The sequence below is a fragment of the Dama dama genome, chromosome 14 (genome assembly GCF_033118175.1).
Source record: "Dama dama isolate Ldn47 chromosome 14, ASM3311817v1, whole genome shotgun sequence".
NCBI lineage: Eukaryota > Metazoa > Chordata > Mammalia > Artiodactyla > Cervidae > Dama > Dama dama.
Window position 1 is genome coordinate 71,886,905 of NC_083694.1, and position 20,509 is coordinate 71,907,413.

The 20,509-nt window shown below is 41.0% G+C and overlaps 1 protein-coding gene across 2 annotated transcripts in view; it reads right to left on the reverse strand.

The window, feature by feature from the left end:
* The window catches only part of ASPM (assembly factor for spindle microtubules), a 60,984-nt gene that overhangs the window by 32,633 nt on the left and 7,842 nt on the right, over positions 1-20,509 (reverse strand). For both annotated transcript variants that reach the window (XM_061161068.1, XM_061161070.1), the window contains exons 2-13: positions 20,147-20,290; positions 18,499-19,993; positions 12,168-12,272; positions 11,286-11,432; positions 9,292-9,537; positions 8,948-9,015; positions 6,545-6,686; positions 5,181-5,311; positions 4,213-4,388; positions 1,340-1,485; positions 1,167-1,252; positions 513-734 (exon numbers count right to left, since the gene is read on the reverse strand). In XM_061161068.1, the coding sequence (XP_061017051.1) occupies positions 513-734; positions 1,167-1,252; positions 1,340-1,485; positions 4,213-4,388; positions 5,181-5,311; positions 6,545-6,686; positions 8,948-9,015; positions 9,292-9,537; positions 11,286-11,432; positions 12,168-12,272; positions 18,499-19,993; positions 20,147-20,290 (3,108 nt within the window). The remainder of the gene's footprint in view (positions 1-512; positions 735-1,166; positions 1,253-1,339; positions 1,486-4,212; positions 4,389-5,180; positions 5,312-6,544; positions 6,687-8,947; positions 9,016-9,291; positions 9,538-11,285; positions 11,433-12,167; positions 12,273-18,498; positions 19,994-20,146; positions 20,291-20,509) is intronic.

Consider the following 20,509-nt stretch of genomic DNA (forward strand, 5'->3'; position numbering starts at 1 on the left):
AAACTAGGTATGTGACGGCACCCTTACTCATTAGAAGAAAAGTTTGCTTGTACATATTAACTAGGAGGGGATACATGTAACTGACTTGCTTTGCTGTATGGCAGAAATGAATACACTGAAGCCATTTTACGCTAATAAGAAAAACAAGGAAAAAAGAAATTCATCAGCATCATTATTATTATAATTTTTAATTGGTATTAACACTATATTGTTTATAATATAAATTATATTAGCATCTGTATTATCATATAATAAATCTGTACAATAAGATGTATCATTATAGTTATATAATTATGAGTTTATATGTTAATTATTGTGTATTAATATATACATATATAAATACATCATATAAAAATATCTCTATAAATAATAATCTATATAGTAATAAAATTTTACTACCTTATATGACATTAAAGAAAAGAAATTAAAGAAAATATTTCATGCACTGTTTATTTGATTTTAACCAAAATTTGCTTAAAGAAATTAGGCTAAAACAAAAACACAGAACTTACTTTTTTATTATAGAAGCCACAGACAGCATTTACCCAATCCATCAGTAGCTTTACACTTTCACTGTATTGTTCAAAGGGACCGCTATGCCTTTCATCTCTTTTCTTACTGATAATAGCATCAGGACGGCATGACAGTGCAGACATTGTTTTCTTCATACTTTGTGTGTTCTTTAAAAAGTCAATTTCTTCCTTTAACTGATCTAAATTAAGAGAAATATCCACCTGGAATACAAAAAGAGGATAAATATCATATTTTTCATACATTATTTTTGACCCACAAAAGTTCAAGTCTGCTACTATCAATATTTTTTTAGGGCAAACACAGTCTACAAGGAAGTCATGGAACGTGTGAGTGCTTGAGTGCATGGGATCTGTGTTCACCTAAGTCAGGGATCTGATCTCGTCTCTGTGTCCGATCAGTGAGGAACCTTTAGCTCTAGTCTCCTCCCCTATAAAGAAATGACAGTAGTGACCTCCTGGGGGCCTTGTGATGATTCGATCGGAGTGTACATAAAGCCGTTAGCGCAGTTCCTGGGACAGAGTAAGTCTAGCGAGCAACAGCTACTACTGTTAGTCTTTGTTTGACACAAAAGACTTTTATAAGTCAATATTGGAAACTGACAAAAAGTACACAATGCACCAAATGTACAGCACCTGAAAAGCCAATGCTATCTTCCAAAGCAACGCCAGGGTTTTCTCTCTGTGTCTGTCCACAATATCCTTAGACAGGATTGCATTTCCTGCAAACGGAAAGAGTCTGTTAGCACAAAGTACATACAACTTGATTTTCAGTGAGAAGAAAACTTTTATTGTTACTTGGTTTTTACCATGCTCATCATTCAACTGAATTCCTCGTGATTTAAGAATTTCAAGAACGATGTCAACATTGTGCATCTTTTGAAGACGACTTATTGCAGGAATTCTGAGTTTCTTTGAGAGATTCCAGTTTTGTGTGAGAAGTTCCACAGTTCGTCTAACAATGAAGGGATTGTAAAGTAATTAGCCTCCAACTTAAAAAAAAAAAGAAAAAAACGTGCAGGAAAAACTAACTTCATTTAAATAATCACCCATATCAATCTTACAGAGTTAAAGGGTTTTAGGTTAGAAAGATCCCAAAATGTTACCTCAAAACTGTTACTCCATAGTTAAGTAAATAGAGTCATTCCTCATTTAAACCTGGGGGTTAAGGTCTATGAACACAATATAAGAATGGAAAATAAGATGCACACACACAAATGCACACAGAAACAGAACAAGGTTCTGTAGGGAAAAGAAAGGAAAACAGACATCTTTTCTTATTTTAGTCCTTTCTTTTCTTATTTTGTCCATGGCAAATCCCACAGTCGGGCAATTATTATCCCATTTTTGGCAGGTGAAGAAACCAAAGCCCACAAAGTAAAATAAATTTCCCGTGATCTTACAACTAGTAATGATAGGACTAAGATCAGAACTAAACCCTACTTTTACAGTTTCTGAAGCCGTTCTCTTATATTTATATCAGGTAAAGCAAAAATATTTGAATGCTTACCTTAAAAAATCATTTGTACCACAGTTTAAATTCAAACTCCTAATATCATCTAGTGTTTTACACTAGACAAAAATCATTGTTTCCACAGAAAATTCGAGCCCAACAAATGACTGTGTCTGGTTAAATTTTGGCAGACTTGTTTACAGAACCATAATTTCTAAACGTCAGGAAGCAACATAAGATCAGTGTAGGCCAACCACTCAATCAGCGTCTGAAGCATTTCTGCAACACTAGACTGACCGACTGACTGTCACCTACAGCGTCAGTGGATTAACCCTTCCCAAGTGACCTCAAATGACCTCTGAGACCTATGCTTATTGTGGGGACACACAAGATAACAGAAGCTTGTCAAGCAAGATCGAGTCTCTTAACCAGTGAGAGTTCCTGACAATGACAAAGCATCTACACCCAACACTGGGAAGTCCTCAGTAGCGCCTATAAAAGAACAAAAAAATGTCTTCCATCATCACAAAACTACACCGAACATGAAGCCAATCACTGCTCCTCCCAGACAGTGGAAAAAGTTTCAAATTGTGAATTGCTATTGGCCAGAAAACAGATGTGCTGGTTTGGATTTATGAAATGAACAAATTAAAATTAAATATAAAAATAGTGTGGAGAACATTCACAGCAAATGCTCGAGCCATTTAGAAATTACTCAAGAGAGGAAGCTACAGTAAAGTTCAAGACTATTACTTTGTCATGAGAATATATGATCAGAAAAGAAAAGAAGGTTCATGGAAATTTAATTTAGAAGGCAACCAGAGACATGTGTGCTGTTATTGTTTGTTTGTTTTGCTGTGCTGGGTCTTCTCTGCTCTAAGGCACGTAGGATCTCAGTTCCCCAACCAGGGATCGAACCTGCATCCCTTGCACTGCAAGGCAAATTCTTAACCACTAAACTACCAAAGGAAGTCCCATGTATGCTATTTGTGAAGAACTGGGGATTCACAAAGATACAGGGATAACTTCCTCACAAATGTCAGACATTATATTATTATAGAGAGTTTCTTAGAAACAAGAAGGATGCCTTCAAGTCACACATTGTAAAGAAGCCACCTGAGGTACAGTGTAAAGGCTGCTCCTTCCAAAGAAGGCAGTGGTGACTCACAGTTGTCACATCAAAGCCAATGCCTAGGACTCTAGTGTGTTAGTGAGGAAACGCGTGTGATGTGAAGCTGGACGTCATGAGCTGATGCCCACTACCACGGCCGTGTAAAACCTGGGCAAACCATACCATGTCTTCATCTCACTTCTCCTCAAGTGGTGTTGTTGTTCAGTCACTAAGTCTTGTCTGACTCTTTGTGACCCCATGGACTGCAGCACGCCAGGCTTCCCTGTCCTTCACCATCTTCTGGAGTTTGCTCAAACTCAAGTCCATTGATTCGGTGATGCCATCCAACCATCTCATTCTCTGTGCCCTCAATCTTTCCCAGCATCAGGGTCTTTTCCAATGAGTTGGCTTGTCGCATTAGGTGGCCAAAGTATTGGAACTTCAGCTTCAACATCAGTCCTTCCAATGAATATTCAGGGTTGATTTCCTTTAGGATGGACTGCTTTGATCTCCTTGCTGTCTGAGGGACTCTCAAGAGTCTTCTCCAGCACCAGCATCTGAAAGTATCAGTTCTTCGGTGCTCAGCCTTCTTTATGGTCCAATTCTCACATTCATACATGACTATTGGAAAATCCTTAGCTTTGACTATATGGACCTTTGTTGGCAAAGTGATGTCGCTGCTTTTTAATACACTGTCTAAGTTTGTCATAGCTTTCCTTCCAAGGAGCAAGCATCTTTTAATTTCAGGGCTGCATCCTTACATGTGCAACATGGTTAACACAACTAAAATTGGTCTCAAATGATGTAGAAGTCATGAAACCACTGCAGATAAAGTGCTATTTAATTAGCCCCATGCTTTCCCCAACTCCTATTCTGGGGCATCAGTGGTTCCTACTCAGACCTCATCACCTGCCAGCAGGGAACAATGTGGATAGGGGACAAGGTTTCTTGGCCTAAAATTCATACCATTTTCCTGAACTTACCCCAACTTTTTTAAACCCTAGATTTATCCCATTACATAAAGGAGCAAGAGGGATTGTGTATGTATAGAAAAAAGTATCTTCCAGAAAATTTTAGTCTATTCTAGGGAGAGACATAATTCCATTTCTTATACTCACACGAGACGCACCCCACATTGCAAGTCTACAGCAAGATTCTTAACAGCAAAATCAAACTCATCGAAAGGCATCTGGACGTGGGTCACAGGAAATCCCAGTAAGCTCAGGTGACGGGAAAGGTCACCTTCACCACCTAGGAAATCTCGTGAAAAAGCCAGAAGGATTTCTTTACTGGCCTGTGGAGAAACAAGCAGAAGGTATTATAGTCCAGGGTCATCATTCTGCTTATAATAAAAACAAATGTTTCAAATCATTCTGCACATATAGAAATAAAGTACCATTAACAGTAGTATAAAAAGACAGTTTCATATGGTAACAATGCAAACCTCATATATTTCCAATATTTCCAATTTAAGACCTTTTAAGAAAGGGCTCATAAATAATAATACACTCTAAAAATTAGAATTAATTTGATAGCATACTAAATTAGGAAAGAAATTTTCTCCCAAATTAATTCCTCAAAAACACCGTTATATTCATTCTCAAAGCAAAGCTAAGAACAGGGTGATGCACTGGTGAAATGTCAACCAACAAGCTAGGCAGGGTTAGAACTGCTGGGCAGGCATTTCTGTTCTACTCCAGAGTACTGTTTTTTGGGAAAATCATTTTTTCTGAGGAGAAAATATACAATAAAAACAGACAAAATTTTATATGTGAAATTTAAAATATAGGATAAAAACTATTGGGCTTCCCTTGTGGCTCAGCTGATATAGAATCCATCTGCAATGCGGGAGACCTGGGTTAGATCCCTGGGTTGGGAAGGTCCCCTGGAGAAGGGAAAAGCTACCCACTCTAGTCTAGTATTCTAGCCTGGAGAATTCCATGGACTGTATGTATATAGTCTACGGGGCTGCAAAGAATCAGACTAGTGTTCTTTGGGAAAATCACTTTTTCTGAGGAGAAAATACACAATAAAAACAAACAAAAGTCTTATACGTGAAATAAAAAATATAAGATGAAAATCATACCTTGAACTCAGCATCTTTACAGAAGAGACAAGGATCATGATCAATAAGTCTAGAGATTTTAGCATAATCAAGGAAACAAACCAACAATAATAGCTTTTTCAATGTAAACTTAGACAGAGCTTCTTCATGACCTGAAATAAAGTACAAAAAGGCATAGCACGTTCATCTATGCAAGACAAGTTTGGTTTTCTTTTCTTGGGGGGGGGGGGCGGTTTCTGAAATATTTTTCTTTATTTATTTATTCTGATATGCTTTTGGTCTATGTATTCCTGCTAAGGATTCTTGAGATGTGTCCTATACTTTAAAGTCAAATTATCTTGGAATTCTTTGTAAGTCTATAAAATTCCTTATATTTATTTACCTTTTCTTTCTGGGTTTTGTTTTTTTTTTTTTGGCAGGGGACCGTAAATTGGAGCAACAAACTATGGAAAACAGTATGGAGATGACTCAAAAAACTAAAAAGAGTTTGCATGGTAAAAAGAGTTTGCATGGTATCACTTATATGTAGAATGTAAAAAATAAAGCAAACTAGTGAATATGATAAAAACAAACAGACTTGCAGATACAGAAAACAAACTAGTGGTTACCAGTGAGAAGAGGGAAGGTGGGGGCAAGACAGAGGTAGGAGATTAAGAAGTACAAATTACTACTTACAAAATAAATAAACTACAAGGACATATTGTACAACACAGGGAGTATAGCCAATATTTTATAAACACTATAAATGGAGTACAGCCTTTCAAAATTATGAATCATTATGCTGAACAGCTGAAACTTCTATAACATTATAAATCAACTCTACTTCAATTAAAAAAAAGATAAAGACAAGTTTTATGTAAAAGTAGGATAGTTACAATCTGCTAGAACAAAACAGCCATAATGAGCACGAGGAGCACACTGCGTGTCTTTCTTAGGCCTTCCATGTACAGATTCATTTCAGGCTCACGACGGCTCTATGGGGGTACTATTTAACATTTCCAGTTGATGGAAGAAACTGGGGCACAGACACAGCAAGAGACTGAGTTAGCTTCAGAGGACAAACGCATCACGAGGCACATGCAGGCACCGACCTAGGGGCCAAGAATACTAAAACAGCCAGCGGCAGCCCAAGCCAGACGTGACCTCCGCAGGGCGTGAGGCCCACGTGTGAGGTGGAGAGGAGAGACGGCAGGCGCAAAGGACGACAGGGCTAGAGCGGAGGCGGGAAAGGGGGATGGCGGGGGCCGCAGAACTAGACGGCAGTGGAGACAGAGGCCTTTTACACTGGTTTCTCTGGAAGGTGAAGGCGGACAGAGACAGCAATGAGGATGGGATGCCCTCTGCACACAGCGTGGGGAGCACATGACGGAGGCAGAGCCACCCACCATCTCGGTACAGGTGAGGGACACTCGGGTGCCTGTACTCGGCTGCGATGTCAGGATTCCAAAGCAGGCGGTTCAGAATGAACATCGCCAGCCCCGTGACGTCACTGTTGTCTTCCAGAGGCACCAGTTCTCCGTATATCGTCTGAAAAGAAATCCAAGCCCAAGTCAGGGCCGTGCTGTCTCTCCGGGGCACAGGGATGCAGAGGGGAGGGACAGACGACGCTGGCCTAAGAATTGGCGAGGTTCTGATTCCTTTGGGAGAGACAGGGATGTTCGCCCAGGCTCTTTGGGATGAACATGTATGTTCTCTGCAATTTTTAGTGCACTCTTAGTGAAGAGACGAAAGTTCATGACTAAGATAAGTTCTTAAAAATTATATGACAAGTGATATTTATATTGCAGTTTTTTTTTTTTTAAGAACTATCAAATGTAGCCCTCTTGTTCAAATTTAATGACAACTGTCCTGTTAGTGGGCTTCCTAGGTGGCACTAGTGGTAAAGAACCCACCTGCCAGTGCAGGAGACATGGGAGACGCAGGTTCAATCCCTGGGTCAGGAAGATCCCCTGGAGGAGGGCATGGCACCCCACTCCAGTATTCTTGCCTGGAGAATCCCATGGACAGAGGAGCCTGGTGGGCTACAGTCCATGGGGTCACAAAGGGTCGGACACGACTGAAGCAACTCAGCACACAGGAACGCACGTCCTGCAAGTGTGTCATGAAGGTACAACACACACCTAAATGATTCTAAATGCCTTGGCAGTTAACAAATGGAAAACCATCTGTAAACCATCTACGACAGTAACTTGGGATGTTCAGATCTGTGTATAATCAAGGATTAAAATGTCATTAATTTAACATCAATGTGATTGTTAATGGTTTTTAAAGCAATTAGAAAAAACTAAAAATATCAAATTGTATTTTATAACTTTATATTGATAAAACTAGAGAAAAGCATAGAAAAATACTAATATCTGCCAAAATAGAGACATTTTATCTTTATTTACTTATTTTTTGGCATGTGATGCTTTCTTAAGATCCTCAAAGGTCATGCCCCCTAACAGAATTCTAAGGTGTGATGGTAGAATGTTTTGTTTATAATTATTCATTCCTCCCTTCCCTTTAGAAGTCCCCTTTCCCACCCAATTGCATAGGTTTGCTGTATCTCTTGTGGAAGAATAAATATTTCTGCCTCATCTGTGTCTGAACAGATAATGCACTTTGGGTAGAACTATGGATGAAGTGATGCACACTACGTCTAAGAGGAAGCTTCAAAGGGCATTGCATGTTTCTAACTCTGCTACGCTTTACCTCTGCCACAAAAGAGCTATGCCCCAAATAAACAGGTCCTACTTTACCATCTGTGCCACCAGGGAAGCCCTAGACAGGTTCTACTTTAATTGAGGTTCTGGAACTCTTTGATATCTGAAGCATAGCCAGTTGATATGCAATTTTCTGATTAACTTTTCATTGAAAGAAATGAGACGTTGAATTTCAAATCAATTGAAATAAGAATTAAGGTAAGAAATCTTAACAAGTTCACTATCTAGTTGGGTGACCATAGTGGGATTATCATTCATTCTCTCAACACCTCAATTTTCTGATAAATAGCCAGATTATTGTAAAAATTCCTTTTTAGTACAAAAGATTTTTCTATTCAAAAACTTAGAAAAAACTGAAGAATGGGATATCCCACGTTTAGGTAAAAAGCCTAAACAAGATACAAGAGTTCACCAGTAAAAGACTAAAGGGAATGGAAACACTGAGGGTTGGAATAAAAGAATATTTTAACAGTCAACTCCTAGTGGCTTTCTAATTCAGTTAGCTTTATCATTCTAAATATTATTGAACCATACACCATGTGAAAAACTCAAACTCTGATGTTTTCATGAGTAGTGTTCCATCTAAATGTTTCTGGTGACTTCAGACTGGTGTGAATTCCAATCCTGCCCCTTCATTGGCATTCAGCAAGTCACTTACCATCTTAGCTTCTGTTCTGTCAGTGACGTTGGAATAATAATAAATACCTCACTGGATTTTATAGAGATCTAAATTAGAAAATGTATTTAATGTGTTTTAAACAATCTAGTATTGTCATTGGTAAATGCTCAGAAAGGAGTTAACTATACTTGCTATCACATCTTGTACCATATTTTATATATATAAGAAACTAATGGGAAAACAGCTATGTAACAAAATAGCAGTAATATAGAACGACAGGGTCTATTAACCTAATGAGCATTTATGAAGGGACCTTAAATTTCATACTGAGAGATTAAGTAACCAAATAATTTGGTAACTGAAACCATCATTTTATTAAAGAATCTACTAAAAGTATATATATATATATATATATATATATTTAAAAAAAGTATCTTTTTTCAAAAACTGGAAGGTGTACTTACCTCTAGGCCGATTCGTAGCCACAAAGGATTATATGACAATAGCCAATTCAGGACTTTCTGCCGTTCTCCTGAAACGCATATAAAACCAAGTAAGCTCAGGCCACTAATCATATATGAGACAGGGAATACAATTTCATGGAGAGAAATCAGAGACCAAAAAGGAACATCATATATATGAAATATGTTTAAGTATACTTCTACTCTTTAATATATGTACATGATCTCATTTAAGTTTATGGAATTTTAGGCAGCCAAGTGAAACCACGTACATATTTGACTCTGAAACAAAAAATTTCTAGAGTGTTTTTAAAGAATTAATCTCAAGATTTCTATAATCTTCTTACCCACATCTTTCCAGAGGTGCCTGTCTTTCCGAACAATTAACCGCCGAGCTTCAATTTCAATTTCAAGCTTTTTCATAGCCTTAACCATTTTTTCAGAAGTGAATAAGCGGCATGCAGCACGACGTAACCTGTTCAACCTGCACCGAGCAGTGTAAGCTCTGAGAGACACCTCGTCCTTGGTAGGAGCTTTCGGGACACTTATTTTACGTTGACTCTCTGCTCCCAGAAGAAGAGTGGAAGCATTTACTGGGTCAAAATGAAAGAAAGGACGGGTCTGGTTAAACAATATGGGCATACACTTTAAAATCTAGCAATGAATGCAGCTGAAGGTGGCCAAGACGGGATCTATTCCCTGTGCCTTCCAGCCTGCTCCTCTCCTTCCCACCTCAAAGTGAAGGTGTCATCCTTCACTCAGCTTACACTGTCCTATGGTCACAACAAGCTGACTGTACCTGCAAACTGTGTCCCAAGTCTAACCATTTCTCATAACCACTGTCGTCCAGGTTCCCACGTGATCTCCTCTAACCCAGACTCATGAGTGAGCCTCCTAGCTGGCTTCTCTGCTTCCATACACTTTATCAAAAGATTAGCTCCTAAAGGATAGGATTTGTTGGGAGGGAGTATAAGAGGGAGGGGACATACATATATCCATGGCTGATTCATGCTCATGTATGACAGAAACCAACAAAATACTAAAAGCAATTATCTTTCAATTACAAAAATAAATTTAAAAAGAATAATAATTTAAAAAATAACGGGAAATATCAAAAAGGTAAAAAGTCAATATGCTTGAATACATTTTTAAAAAAGTTATATTTCTCTATTCCAAATAGAAATAGAAATAATATTTAAAAATAAATTAATAAAGGTTAAAAAAAAAGAATGTGATTTATTAAAGTTAAATTTTGAAATGCAACTTGAATTTTCATAGAGCACATCTTCTCTCAAGGAAAGAACTAAAACCATGTTTTGTTTAATTTTGGAGAAAAAGAAAAGTACCTAATCAAAGGTAGAATTCCTATGCACACTTCTCTAACAAATGCAGACCAGTGTCTGCTGGAGCACTACAGCAAGAGAGAAATCGTCCCCCTAAAGTCAGCCTGTGCGACGCCTGGGCAAGTTAAGTATTTTAAAGGGGTTTTCCTTATCTGGAGTTGAACTGATCTCTGTAACTTCTATGGGAGAGTAGCCCAAGTGAACCCTCCTTCTCTCAGGAGAAAACCCTTTAAATATTTGAAGAACACCATGTTTTCATCACATTCCATACTTTGAGTTTTTTTCCCTTCCAGAACTACAGTGAAATATTTTAAAAATTCCTCATAGCCACTGGTTTTTAGACCCCTCATCATTATATACTTGGCCACAAACATCTTAAACAGGGTCCAGTGGAGACAATATCCCTAACAGGCCACACAAGACAAAATGATCCACCAGGACATTCCACTTTATGGTGCAGCTAAGACTGGACTGGGTTTCTAGGCAGCCATGTCTCACTGTTAATGCCGACTGCATCTGTCTTACAATAAAACCCATTCACTGGAAAGGCTGGAAATCACACTGGCTGATGAGCAAAAAAAGAAGTTCAGTTCTTAACAGCACAAAATTCTCTCACCTGCACAATAATGAGCATCTGTGTTAATGATCTAGTGTGCTGTGCCACTAACTACTCTATGATACACTTGTGAAAGTGATAGTGAAGTCACTTCAGTAGTGTTCGACTCTTTGCGACCCTACGGACTGTAGCCTGCTAGGCTCCTCTGTCCATGGGATTTTCCAGGCAAGAATACTGGAGTGGGCTGCCATTTCCTTCTCCAGGGAATCTTCCTGACCCAGGAATTGAACCTAGGTCTCCCACATTATGGGCAGACTCTTTACCATCTGAGGGACCAGGGAAGCCCAATAAATCTGTACAACTAAAGAATGAAAAAATCATGTTAAAAATGACCCGTTAAAACAAAAGTATTATCTAATTTAAACATTAACTTCATGTTTACCTTCAGAAATATTTGTTTTTACAGTGAAGTCGTCAGGAGTTAATATAAAATTTAGCCACCAAGTGAAGCCCTGCTCCTGCTTCTCCTTCCAGCGTTCATCATAAAACATGTTTTTTGCAGCAAACGGCATTGGATGTCTAGGTATACCTAGGAATACAATTAGGTTAAGGCATAAAAATTTTTCCTTTAAATTATTATACCATCTATAGCAATAGACTATCGTCAGCAAAATCACCTTAAGACACTGAACAATGTTTGCGTTTCTACTTCTTGCTGGAAGCAGTTGAAAGCATTTTGGGTGTGCTGTGCTGTGCTTAGTCACTCAGCCCTGTCCGACCCTTTGTGACCCCGTGGACTGTTGCCTGCCAGGCTCCTCTGTCCATGGGATTCTCCAGGCAAGAGTACTGGAGTGGGTTGCCCTCCTCCAGGAGATCTTCCCAACCCAGGGATCAAACCCAGGTCTCCTGCATTGCACGCGGATTCTTTACCGTGTGAGTCACCTGGGAAGCCCAAGAATACTGGACGGTTAACCTATCCCTTCTCCAGGCGATCTTCCTGACCCAGGAATCGAACTGGGGTCTCCTGCCTTGTAAGCAGATTTGCTACCAGCTGAGCTACTTAGGGAAACCCATTTTGGGGTGTAAAATGTAGTAAAAGTAAAAGTAAGGCAGTACCTCCTGGTTAATTAAAAATCCCAAGAAAAGTGAGTCAACTTCATTGAACTCAGAAAATATCCTAATTGTTACTAGGATACATAACTTTTAACAATTCAAGGCTTTTATTCCATTAAAAAAAAAAAATCAATTCATTTCCATTTGAAATGCGATTATTGCTTCATTCAGTGTAAATTTTTCATAGACTTTAAAGTTATTAAACACTTGCCTGCTTTTAGTGGTTTTATGAAGGTCAAGTTAGACTGAGCCATAGGAACAAAGGGTCTTGTCCTTTTGTTTGTTTTAGAGGTAGGAGTTCTGTATCCTAATGAATCTACAATCATGAGAAAAAGAATAGCATTTAAAAAGTAAAATAAATTCTGCAAATGAACTACTATCAACTTAAAATCTGCACTCTCCAAAATCATCTCCATTTAGCAGATCTGAGTAACCACTATGCTCCAGGGTATGAACTTGGGCAAATAAAACCTACGTCTGGAAGTTACAGACCAGAAACTACAATGTATTTTGTGTCGACAGAAGCTATGACTGAGAGTCAACCAGCTCCGTGTGTGTGTGTGTGTGTGCGTGTGCGTGTGTGTGTGTGTGTGTGTGTGTGTGTGTGTGTGTATACAACTAGTTGCTGAGAATGCAGAATGGAAAGATGTGGTCCCAGCCCTCAGGATGTTCTGGGTCCAGAACAGAGGAGTAGAAAGGATCACAGTACATTACATCAGAAATATATGAGGAGCCCGGGACAAGGGGAGGCCAAGCTGAGTCACTGGAAGGCAGACAGCCTCCTGGAGGGAGCGCCCCTGAGCTGACCCTGTAGTGGACATGACACACCAAGAACGGGGCCTCTGACTGAACTGCAAGGTGGTACTGGAGCCAAGAACACAGACAAGAAAAGCAAGACAAAAAAGAGGTTGGAAGAGGAAGAAAGGAATTCAAAAATATGAAAAATAACAGTGATAGCTAGTAGTTGAATACTTGCACCAAGCACTATCAGAGTCTTGTAATTTAGATTACCTGATATAGTCAGCACCAGAAATCTATCAGAAGTCCACTGTCATTTTCCATGTTTTATGGAGCTTAGAGCAACTATGCTACTTGGTCAAGGTCATGCATGCTAGTAGGTGGCTGAGCTGGACAGTATGGCTTCAGAGCTTGCGCTGTAGTTCAGTTCCAAATACCTGGTGGGCCAGTGAAGGATTAAGGTCCAGGCAGTCACACTGTCACATGTATTTCAGAAGATGGAATGGACAGTGGACTGGAGTCAAGACTAGAGATGGTAGCGAAAATGAAGCAATCCCAGGGGCCTGAGTCAGCTATGGTGAGAATTTAAAGGAACACAGAAGCAGTGGAGACAAAACCATAGAAGAGCTGTTTTCATAGCAGAACTTGTAACAGGGCTTAATGTCAACTCACTAGGCGCATGATGGGGAATGAGAACCCTGATATGTTCCCAGGCCTTATCCAGGTGATGAAGTAGATGGTGGGGGGTACCTACAGGAGGTAGACGGTGGGGGGTACTTACAAGAGGTAGACCGTGGGGGTAACTACAGGAGGTAGACGTCGGGGAGTACCTTCAGGAGGTAGATGGTGAGTGGTACCTACAGAAGGTGGACGGTGGGGGTAACTATAGGAGGTAGATGGTGGGGGTACCTACAGGAGGTAGAGGGTGGGGGGTGGGCACCTACAGGGAAAGTACAGGAAAGTCACAGAGGAAAATAACCTGTCCTAGTGCAGTTCACTCCCTCAAAGGTGGGTTTCACACCAGCTTGCACTGATGCTCCATACAAACCAGGAGCTAATATTAACAATAAAGCCAGAGGCGGGAAAGCTAAGGCCCAGGGCAGAATCCAACCCATAGCTGTTTGCGGACTATATCTGCAAGCTAAGAAGTTTTCACATTTTTGAACACTACTTAAAAACAAACTAGACCTCCAAACAGTTTTATTTCATGACACATGAAGACGATATGAAATTCAGATCTCGGTGTCCATAAATAAAGTCTTCTTGGCATGGAGTCACAGCTGCTCATGTCCACATTGTCTGTGGCTGTTTCCCCGTCGGCAATGACAGGGCCCAGTGGCTGTGACAGAGGTCACATATGCTGCAAAACCTGGATATTTACTGTCTGGACCTTCAGAGAAAGAGTCTGCTTAGCTTTGACTTAGAAGAATTGCAAATCCACGCCAATGGTCAAAATAAGGAATATGACCAATTTGTTACATAATGTCTATTAGGTTATAAGTTTCTTTCCATCTTAACGTACTAAAAAACTAAAAATATGAGGAGTTCCTCATTCTGAAGGCTTGCAAAAGCTAGTCCCTCCGCCTACAACCATTTTGTTCTGTGGGAGACTTCCTTGGAAACGTCTCACATCTTCGTGTCATTCCCATAAAGCCAAGTATGATTCCCTGGGCATAGCTCCAAGGACTGGGAGCTGCTGAGGACAGGAATGATGTCTTTTCTCCTAGTATCCACAGAGCCTAGAACAATGCATAGCACACAGTAGGTTCCTTATCAGAGTTGAATCAATGCACCTTGAAAAACTGACTTCTTTCTCTGGAGACCTTACAGGGTCTTGCACGTCACTGTAAGAATCTGGCTTCCAGTGAGATGAAAGGCCATCAGGGGTATAGAAATGGAGCAGGTTAGAATCCAACTGATGAATATTTTAAAAGCATCACCCTGGCAGCTAAGTGGAAAATAGACTCCAGAGAAGGCAAGGGTGAAGGCAAGATCCGATAGGGGACCTGCAGAGACATAGGCTTGGATGGGGCCGTCAGTGATGGTGAGAAGTGACCCAGTTCTGAATGCACTTGGAAAGAAGACAGGATTTGTTGATGGACTGAATTTAGAATCAGGCAGACTGTCTGAATTTCTAGAGAAAGGGTAGGAGAGATACACACTTAGGGACACTCCAAGGTCTGGGGCCTGAGATGCGAGGAGATCGTAACAGAAGTGTGTTGGACTGACACACCGGGGACAGATGTCACAGGACTGGGGATGGCAAAGGGCTGCTTTTGGACAAAGTAAAGATGCTCACGAGACAGTCAAGTGGAAATAAAAGATGTTGGATAAACGAGTCTAGATGAGAAGTCCATCCTAGAGATGTGAAACGAAGGCCTCCATGTAGAGGCAGTACTGAAAGCTGTGAGATGGCCTGAAAGCATTAAGGGAATGAGCAAAAGTGTGAAAAAGTTTCAGTGGTTGAGTCCTCGTGTACCTCAAAGTTTAGAGGCTGGAGCGACAAATATAGAGGCGCCCCCAGGGAGGCAGGAAGAGAACCAGGAGGAAGTGAGAGTGGCAGGGTAAAGTGGTCCCAGAAGAGAGAGGTTGCCTCATAGTTCAAGAGGAAGACTGAGAAATAACCTCTGGATTCAGTGTGGAGGTGTTGATGACCTTGACAAAAAAAGGTTTTACTAGAGTCATCAAAATCTGGTTGAAGTGACTTCAACAAACAGGAGAACTAGAAACAGCTAATAAAAGCATCTTTCAAAATGATTTTTTTTTTTTTTTACATTAAAAAGCACCTTTTAATTCAAGCATAATGTTTACATGGAAAAGTATACAGAATCAGTGAACTATCACAAAATGAACATGTAGGTTCTTTGAAGGAGTGTTGTTTACAAAAAAGCAGAAAGATGCCAGGTGTGAATGGATATGTGGTATCAATGAGAAGTCTGTTTTTTGGGGGAGATGGAAGTAAGAACAGCGCTTTGTGCATGAATCAGAAATGACCCGATAGGGAGTAAAACCCTGGAGACAAGGGAAAGGCAGCTGCTAAAACAACAACCGTGTAGACGGCTGGGGTCTTTACTATTACTAGTAAAGAGCCTGCCTCAGGCGCACAGACCTCTCAGGCTGCCACAGGAGGGCAGGCAGCAGGGGATGGGCACCTCTGCGTCCTCAGGGAGGTAGGAAGCAGGCTGCTGGTGAAGGTGAGGACCCAGAGCACCAGCTGTGAGCCTCCTGCCTGGGGAGCCCCAGCCTGACCACTTACTCCCCGTGACCTCAGGCAAAGACTCAGCTTCTGGATGCGGAGGTGTCCTGACTTGAACATGTGTTCATGACAGCGTCTACTCTGTCTGACTGCTGTAGGTGTGAGAGGAGCTAACAGCAAGGCACTCACAGCGGGGGCTGCGGGGAACGTAGGCAGCAAACACTGGCTACTGTTACCTCGTCCTCAGAGGAGGAAGGAGGTGCTCAAGGTTTCAGGACAAAAAGGGAGGGGTGGCAGTAGTCTGCAGCAGAGAGATAAAGTCAACAAAGCAGGACGACAGAGCCGAGAAGAGCTGCGGGCTTCCTGGAGATGAGCGGTCATGGAGTTAAAGCTCAAGCAGCAAGGTTCAGGCATGGAGCTGGCCTGGGAACTGGAATGTGCCAGAAAAGCACGAAGATGGAACAAGGGACTACGATGAGCCGTGGAGGCCAAGCCAAGTGAGAAAATGATGACAGGTCAGGGGTGAGGGCTGGGGAAATGGAGGCGGATTCACTGGCTTTTAGAGAAAATGCTGAAATTCCGGCAAGGGAGACGCTCTAAGAGTGTGTGGCCTAAGGAGGCTGGAACTCACGGCCAGAGTACTGGAAGGATCTCCTTCAAGGATCTTGAAATCATAAAGACACATCATAAAGTAGAAGTTTTAGAGAAGGTCTTATGAGCCAAATGTTAAAATTCTCAGTCGTCTCTCTGCAACAAGGAGAACTCAAGGTGGGGTGGTATGGAAACTGAGCTTCAAGCTGTCTGTGGCCCTTGGCTTTCTTGTCATCTATTTCCAAGGAAAAAAGGAGAAGCAACAGTCTGGAAGCAGGTATGAGACGGTGGGTGGTCCACGGTCCCAGGAGGTTCCGGGCCAGAGAAGGAGAGAAGGTGTGTTCTCGGGAGAGGGCCAGGTCAGGGCGGGAACAGGAGGAGGGAGCATTCAGCAAAGACAGATGCGAAGGAAGGCAGTGAGTCCAGAGCGCACAGGCACTGCAGAGAGCTGGGGAGATGCAGAAGGGGGCTCCCCCTGGGGCACGCACAAGGAGAAGTGAGCTCAAGTGCTCGGCCGTGACATCTCCTATGAGTCCCAGAGTCCCTTTAAATTATCTGTTTCGTAGCCTGTGTGGTTTGTTTTCCTACCTGGACCCTGACTGGCATCCGAGGCAGTCTGGGATTAGTCCTGACAGTTTCTGAGGCAGAGAGGGGTGGGACGGGGGAGGGCTGGGAAAGGAACGGTGAGGTTCCTCCTAAAGGAAAGAGGAGCTCGGGGCCTTGTCTTCATCCCAAATAACGGCCAAGTACAGGCTAAGGAGAATGCCGTCCCTGGGTGAAGGCCTCCTCTGCGCCCCCTCAGACAGTGTGATGGGGCCAGGCATGCACTGGGCCCTCACCTTGGGGCCTGGACTAAGGCGAGGCACGTTCAGTACTTCCCCGGGTGTGACACTGGCGGGGGGAGCAAAAAAACTGTCAGCAAGACAAGCAGGTAGGGACTTCCCTGATGGTCCAGTGACTGAGACTCCATGTTCCCAGTGCAGGGGGCCCAGGTTCGATCTCTGGTTGGGGAACTAGATCCCACTTGCCACAACTAAGAGTTTGCGTGCCATGTATCCAGAGAAAACGATGATCCAAAAGGATACATGCACCCCGATGTTCACTGAAGCACTGTTTACAGTAGCCAGGACATGGAAACACAGTCTAAATCGACAGGGAATGGATAAAGAAGATGTGGCACATACATATAATGGAATATTACTCAACCCATTAAAAAGAATGAAATAATGTCACTTGCAGTAATATGGGTGGGCCTAGAGAGTGTCATACTGAGTGAAGTAAGTCAGACAGAGAGGGAGAAATATCTTATGACATACCTTATGTGTGAAATCTAAAAAGAAATTATATCAATGAACTTACAAAACAGAGAGAGACTCACAGACTTAGGAAATGAACTATGGTTGCTGGGAGGGAAGGCATAGTTAGGGACCTTGGAAAGGTTAAGTACACACTGCTATATTTAAAATGGATGACCAACAAGGACCTACTGTATAGCACATGGAACTCTGCGCAACGTTATGTGGCAGCCTGGATGGGAGGGGAGTTTAGGGGAGAATGGATACATGTAAATGTATGGCTAAGTCCCTTCAGCTTTCATCTGAAACTGTCACAACATTATTAATCGGCTACACCCCAATACAAAATAAAACTTTAAAGTTTGGGGGGGAAAAAAAAGAGTTCGCATGCTGCAACCAAGACCCGATACAACCAAATAAACAAATATGTTAAAATATTTTTTAAAAATGGAAAGACAAGTATTTTAATGCAATAGTTCTTAAAAATTACTGCAGAAAAATCATGATGAACAAAACATCAAAAATGTAAATAAGAATGAGATCACAGTGATTTCAGAATTCGGCCCTACTCTACGTCTGACTCATCTTCCACTAAGCCAAGTGGTGGCTTAAAAGTACAAGTTGATTCAAGCTTCTCAATAGCAATTTACTAAACCAAAAGAAATAGAAAATATCCCCCATACAGGTATACGTTCATGAAAGATTTTATTAATGAGACTCACCGGTTTTCTTCTTCAGGTCTAATTTCTCTCTGTGGCTAACACGTTTCAAGGAGGCGGTTACCACTTTTTTTGTGTGTTTAACAGTTGATGTTTTAGACTCCACAGGAGAAAAATGGATCCTTTTGACTTCTTGTACTTCTGTGCATTCTGTAACTGTCACTGTCACATTTTCATCTCCTGTGTGTCCCTCACTCTTTCTTTTACGAGCAACTGAAGCTACCTTGCAGGGAGGAGTTACTGTGTTTTTAGAGCTCTTAGGTCTACTCGATATTAAATCTCTAGTTGGAAGAAAAGGATGAAAATCATCTTTCTGTTTTTGATCATCTGTTTCTTTTTCACAGTCACCCACTACGACATTGAGACATCTTTTTGCCTTTGGTTTAACAGTCTCCATTTGGTTTTCTACAGCCCAAGTGGTCTTTCTTTTAGTCACAGTGGCAGAAAGTATTGGGCGTCTCTTAATAGGTTTATCACGGCTGCAACTAGAAATATCCTGAACTGCTGAAAGTTTAGGCTGGTTCTGTTTTTTAAAAGTGTAACAGTTTGACATCCTTTCTAAAGCTTTGGATGCTTCAAAAGTAGCTTTTGAAGATTCTAACTGCTGACATTCAGAAATACAAGGTACAGCTGCATTTTTTCTCTCATCTTGAGGAGGCTGTGAGTCCTGAAAACATCCAGTAGATAATGGTGACAATTTACATGTTTGCTGAGATATATGTATATATGCCCTATTATCTTTTAAAAATTGATTTGGGGATAGAATTGGGTTGACTGACTCTGTTTCTAGATCCTCATTTAGTCCATAATTATCATTTATGAAAGAATCTGGACTTAAAATTTTCCGACAGATTTCATGTACCCTTTTTGATTCCAAAAGCACAGGCCTTGTATTACCTTTCACAAACGTATCTGGTGAGAGACACATCACGAATTCTGGTTCATTATTGGATGCATGGCTATTATTCACAAAAGAATCTGGACTTAAAAAATGTCCTTGGCTTTGCGTGATGTTCAGACTTGAAGAATAATTTGGGGTAAGAGTAAGTTTACCGTTCTCTTCAATTTGACTATTACCATTACCTATGGAGTCAAAGGAAGTTTCAGTTATGCCTTTCTCACTAAAATGAAAATCTTTTGCAGTGTTGGCACCGTCTGCTTTCACCAGTTCCCCATTTTCAGAAGCAGGAAGGGATGTGTAGGTCGTAGATCGACGAATAGGAAGTGGCAAGCAGGTCTCCCTGTGGCACTCTTGGAAAGCGGGGCTGATAGGTGATATGGGGAGTTTATTTTCTTCAAGGATTAAAGGATTGCTTTCTGGTGGGGAAGAGTTTCCATTTGTAGCCAGATTCTCACAGGCTTGTAGTGGGCTCCTAACTCTGTCAGCTTTGGGGGAAACATTAAATGTTTTATTCACATTTTGAATATTTGAAACCTTCTTGTTATGACTTGAAGACGCTGATACTTTCTTCTTATTAATAGCATCCCAAAGAGTCCTCTGCAAAGATAAGCAAAACATACAGATTAAGTTGATAACTGTTTAATACTACTTATAGGCAGTATTATGTATGTTACTTCAAGAGATCTGTGAACAAAATGATTTTACATATTATTTCCTAGAGTAAATTATAGAATGATGAAAACTTGTTACCTTTTTCTTTTTCGGCTCTTCTGCATTTCCTAGTAATATAGCTTGGTGTTTCAGAATATCATTTACAAGAAATGTCACGGTCTCTCTTACTCGGCCTCCTTTTAACGGTGTCCAGGTAATAGAAACAACAATTTTTTCTTTAGGCTATAACCAAAAGAACATATTTTAAGTGACTATAACAGTAGTGAGGTATAACAACACAAACATATTACATATTATTACAAATGGGGCTTCCCCGGTGGCTCAGACAGTAAAGAACCTGCCTGCAATGCAGGAGACCCAGGTTCGATCCCTGGGTCAGGAGGATTTCCTGGAGAAGTACATGGCAACACACTCCAGTATTCTTGCCTGGAGAATCCCATG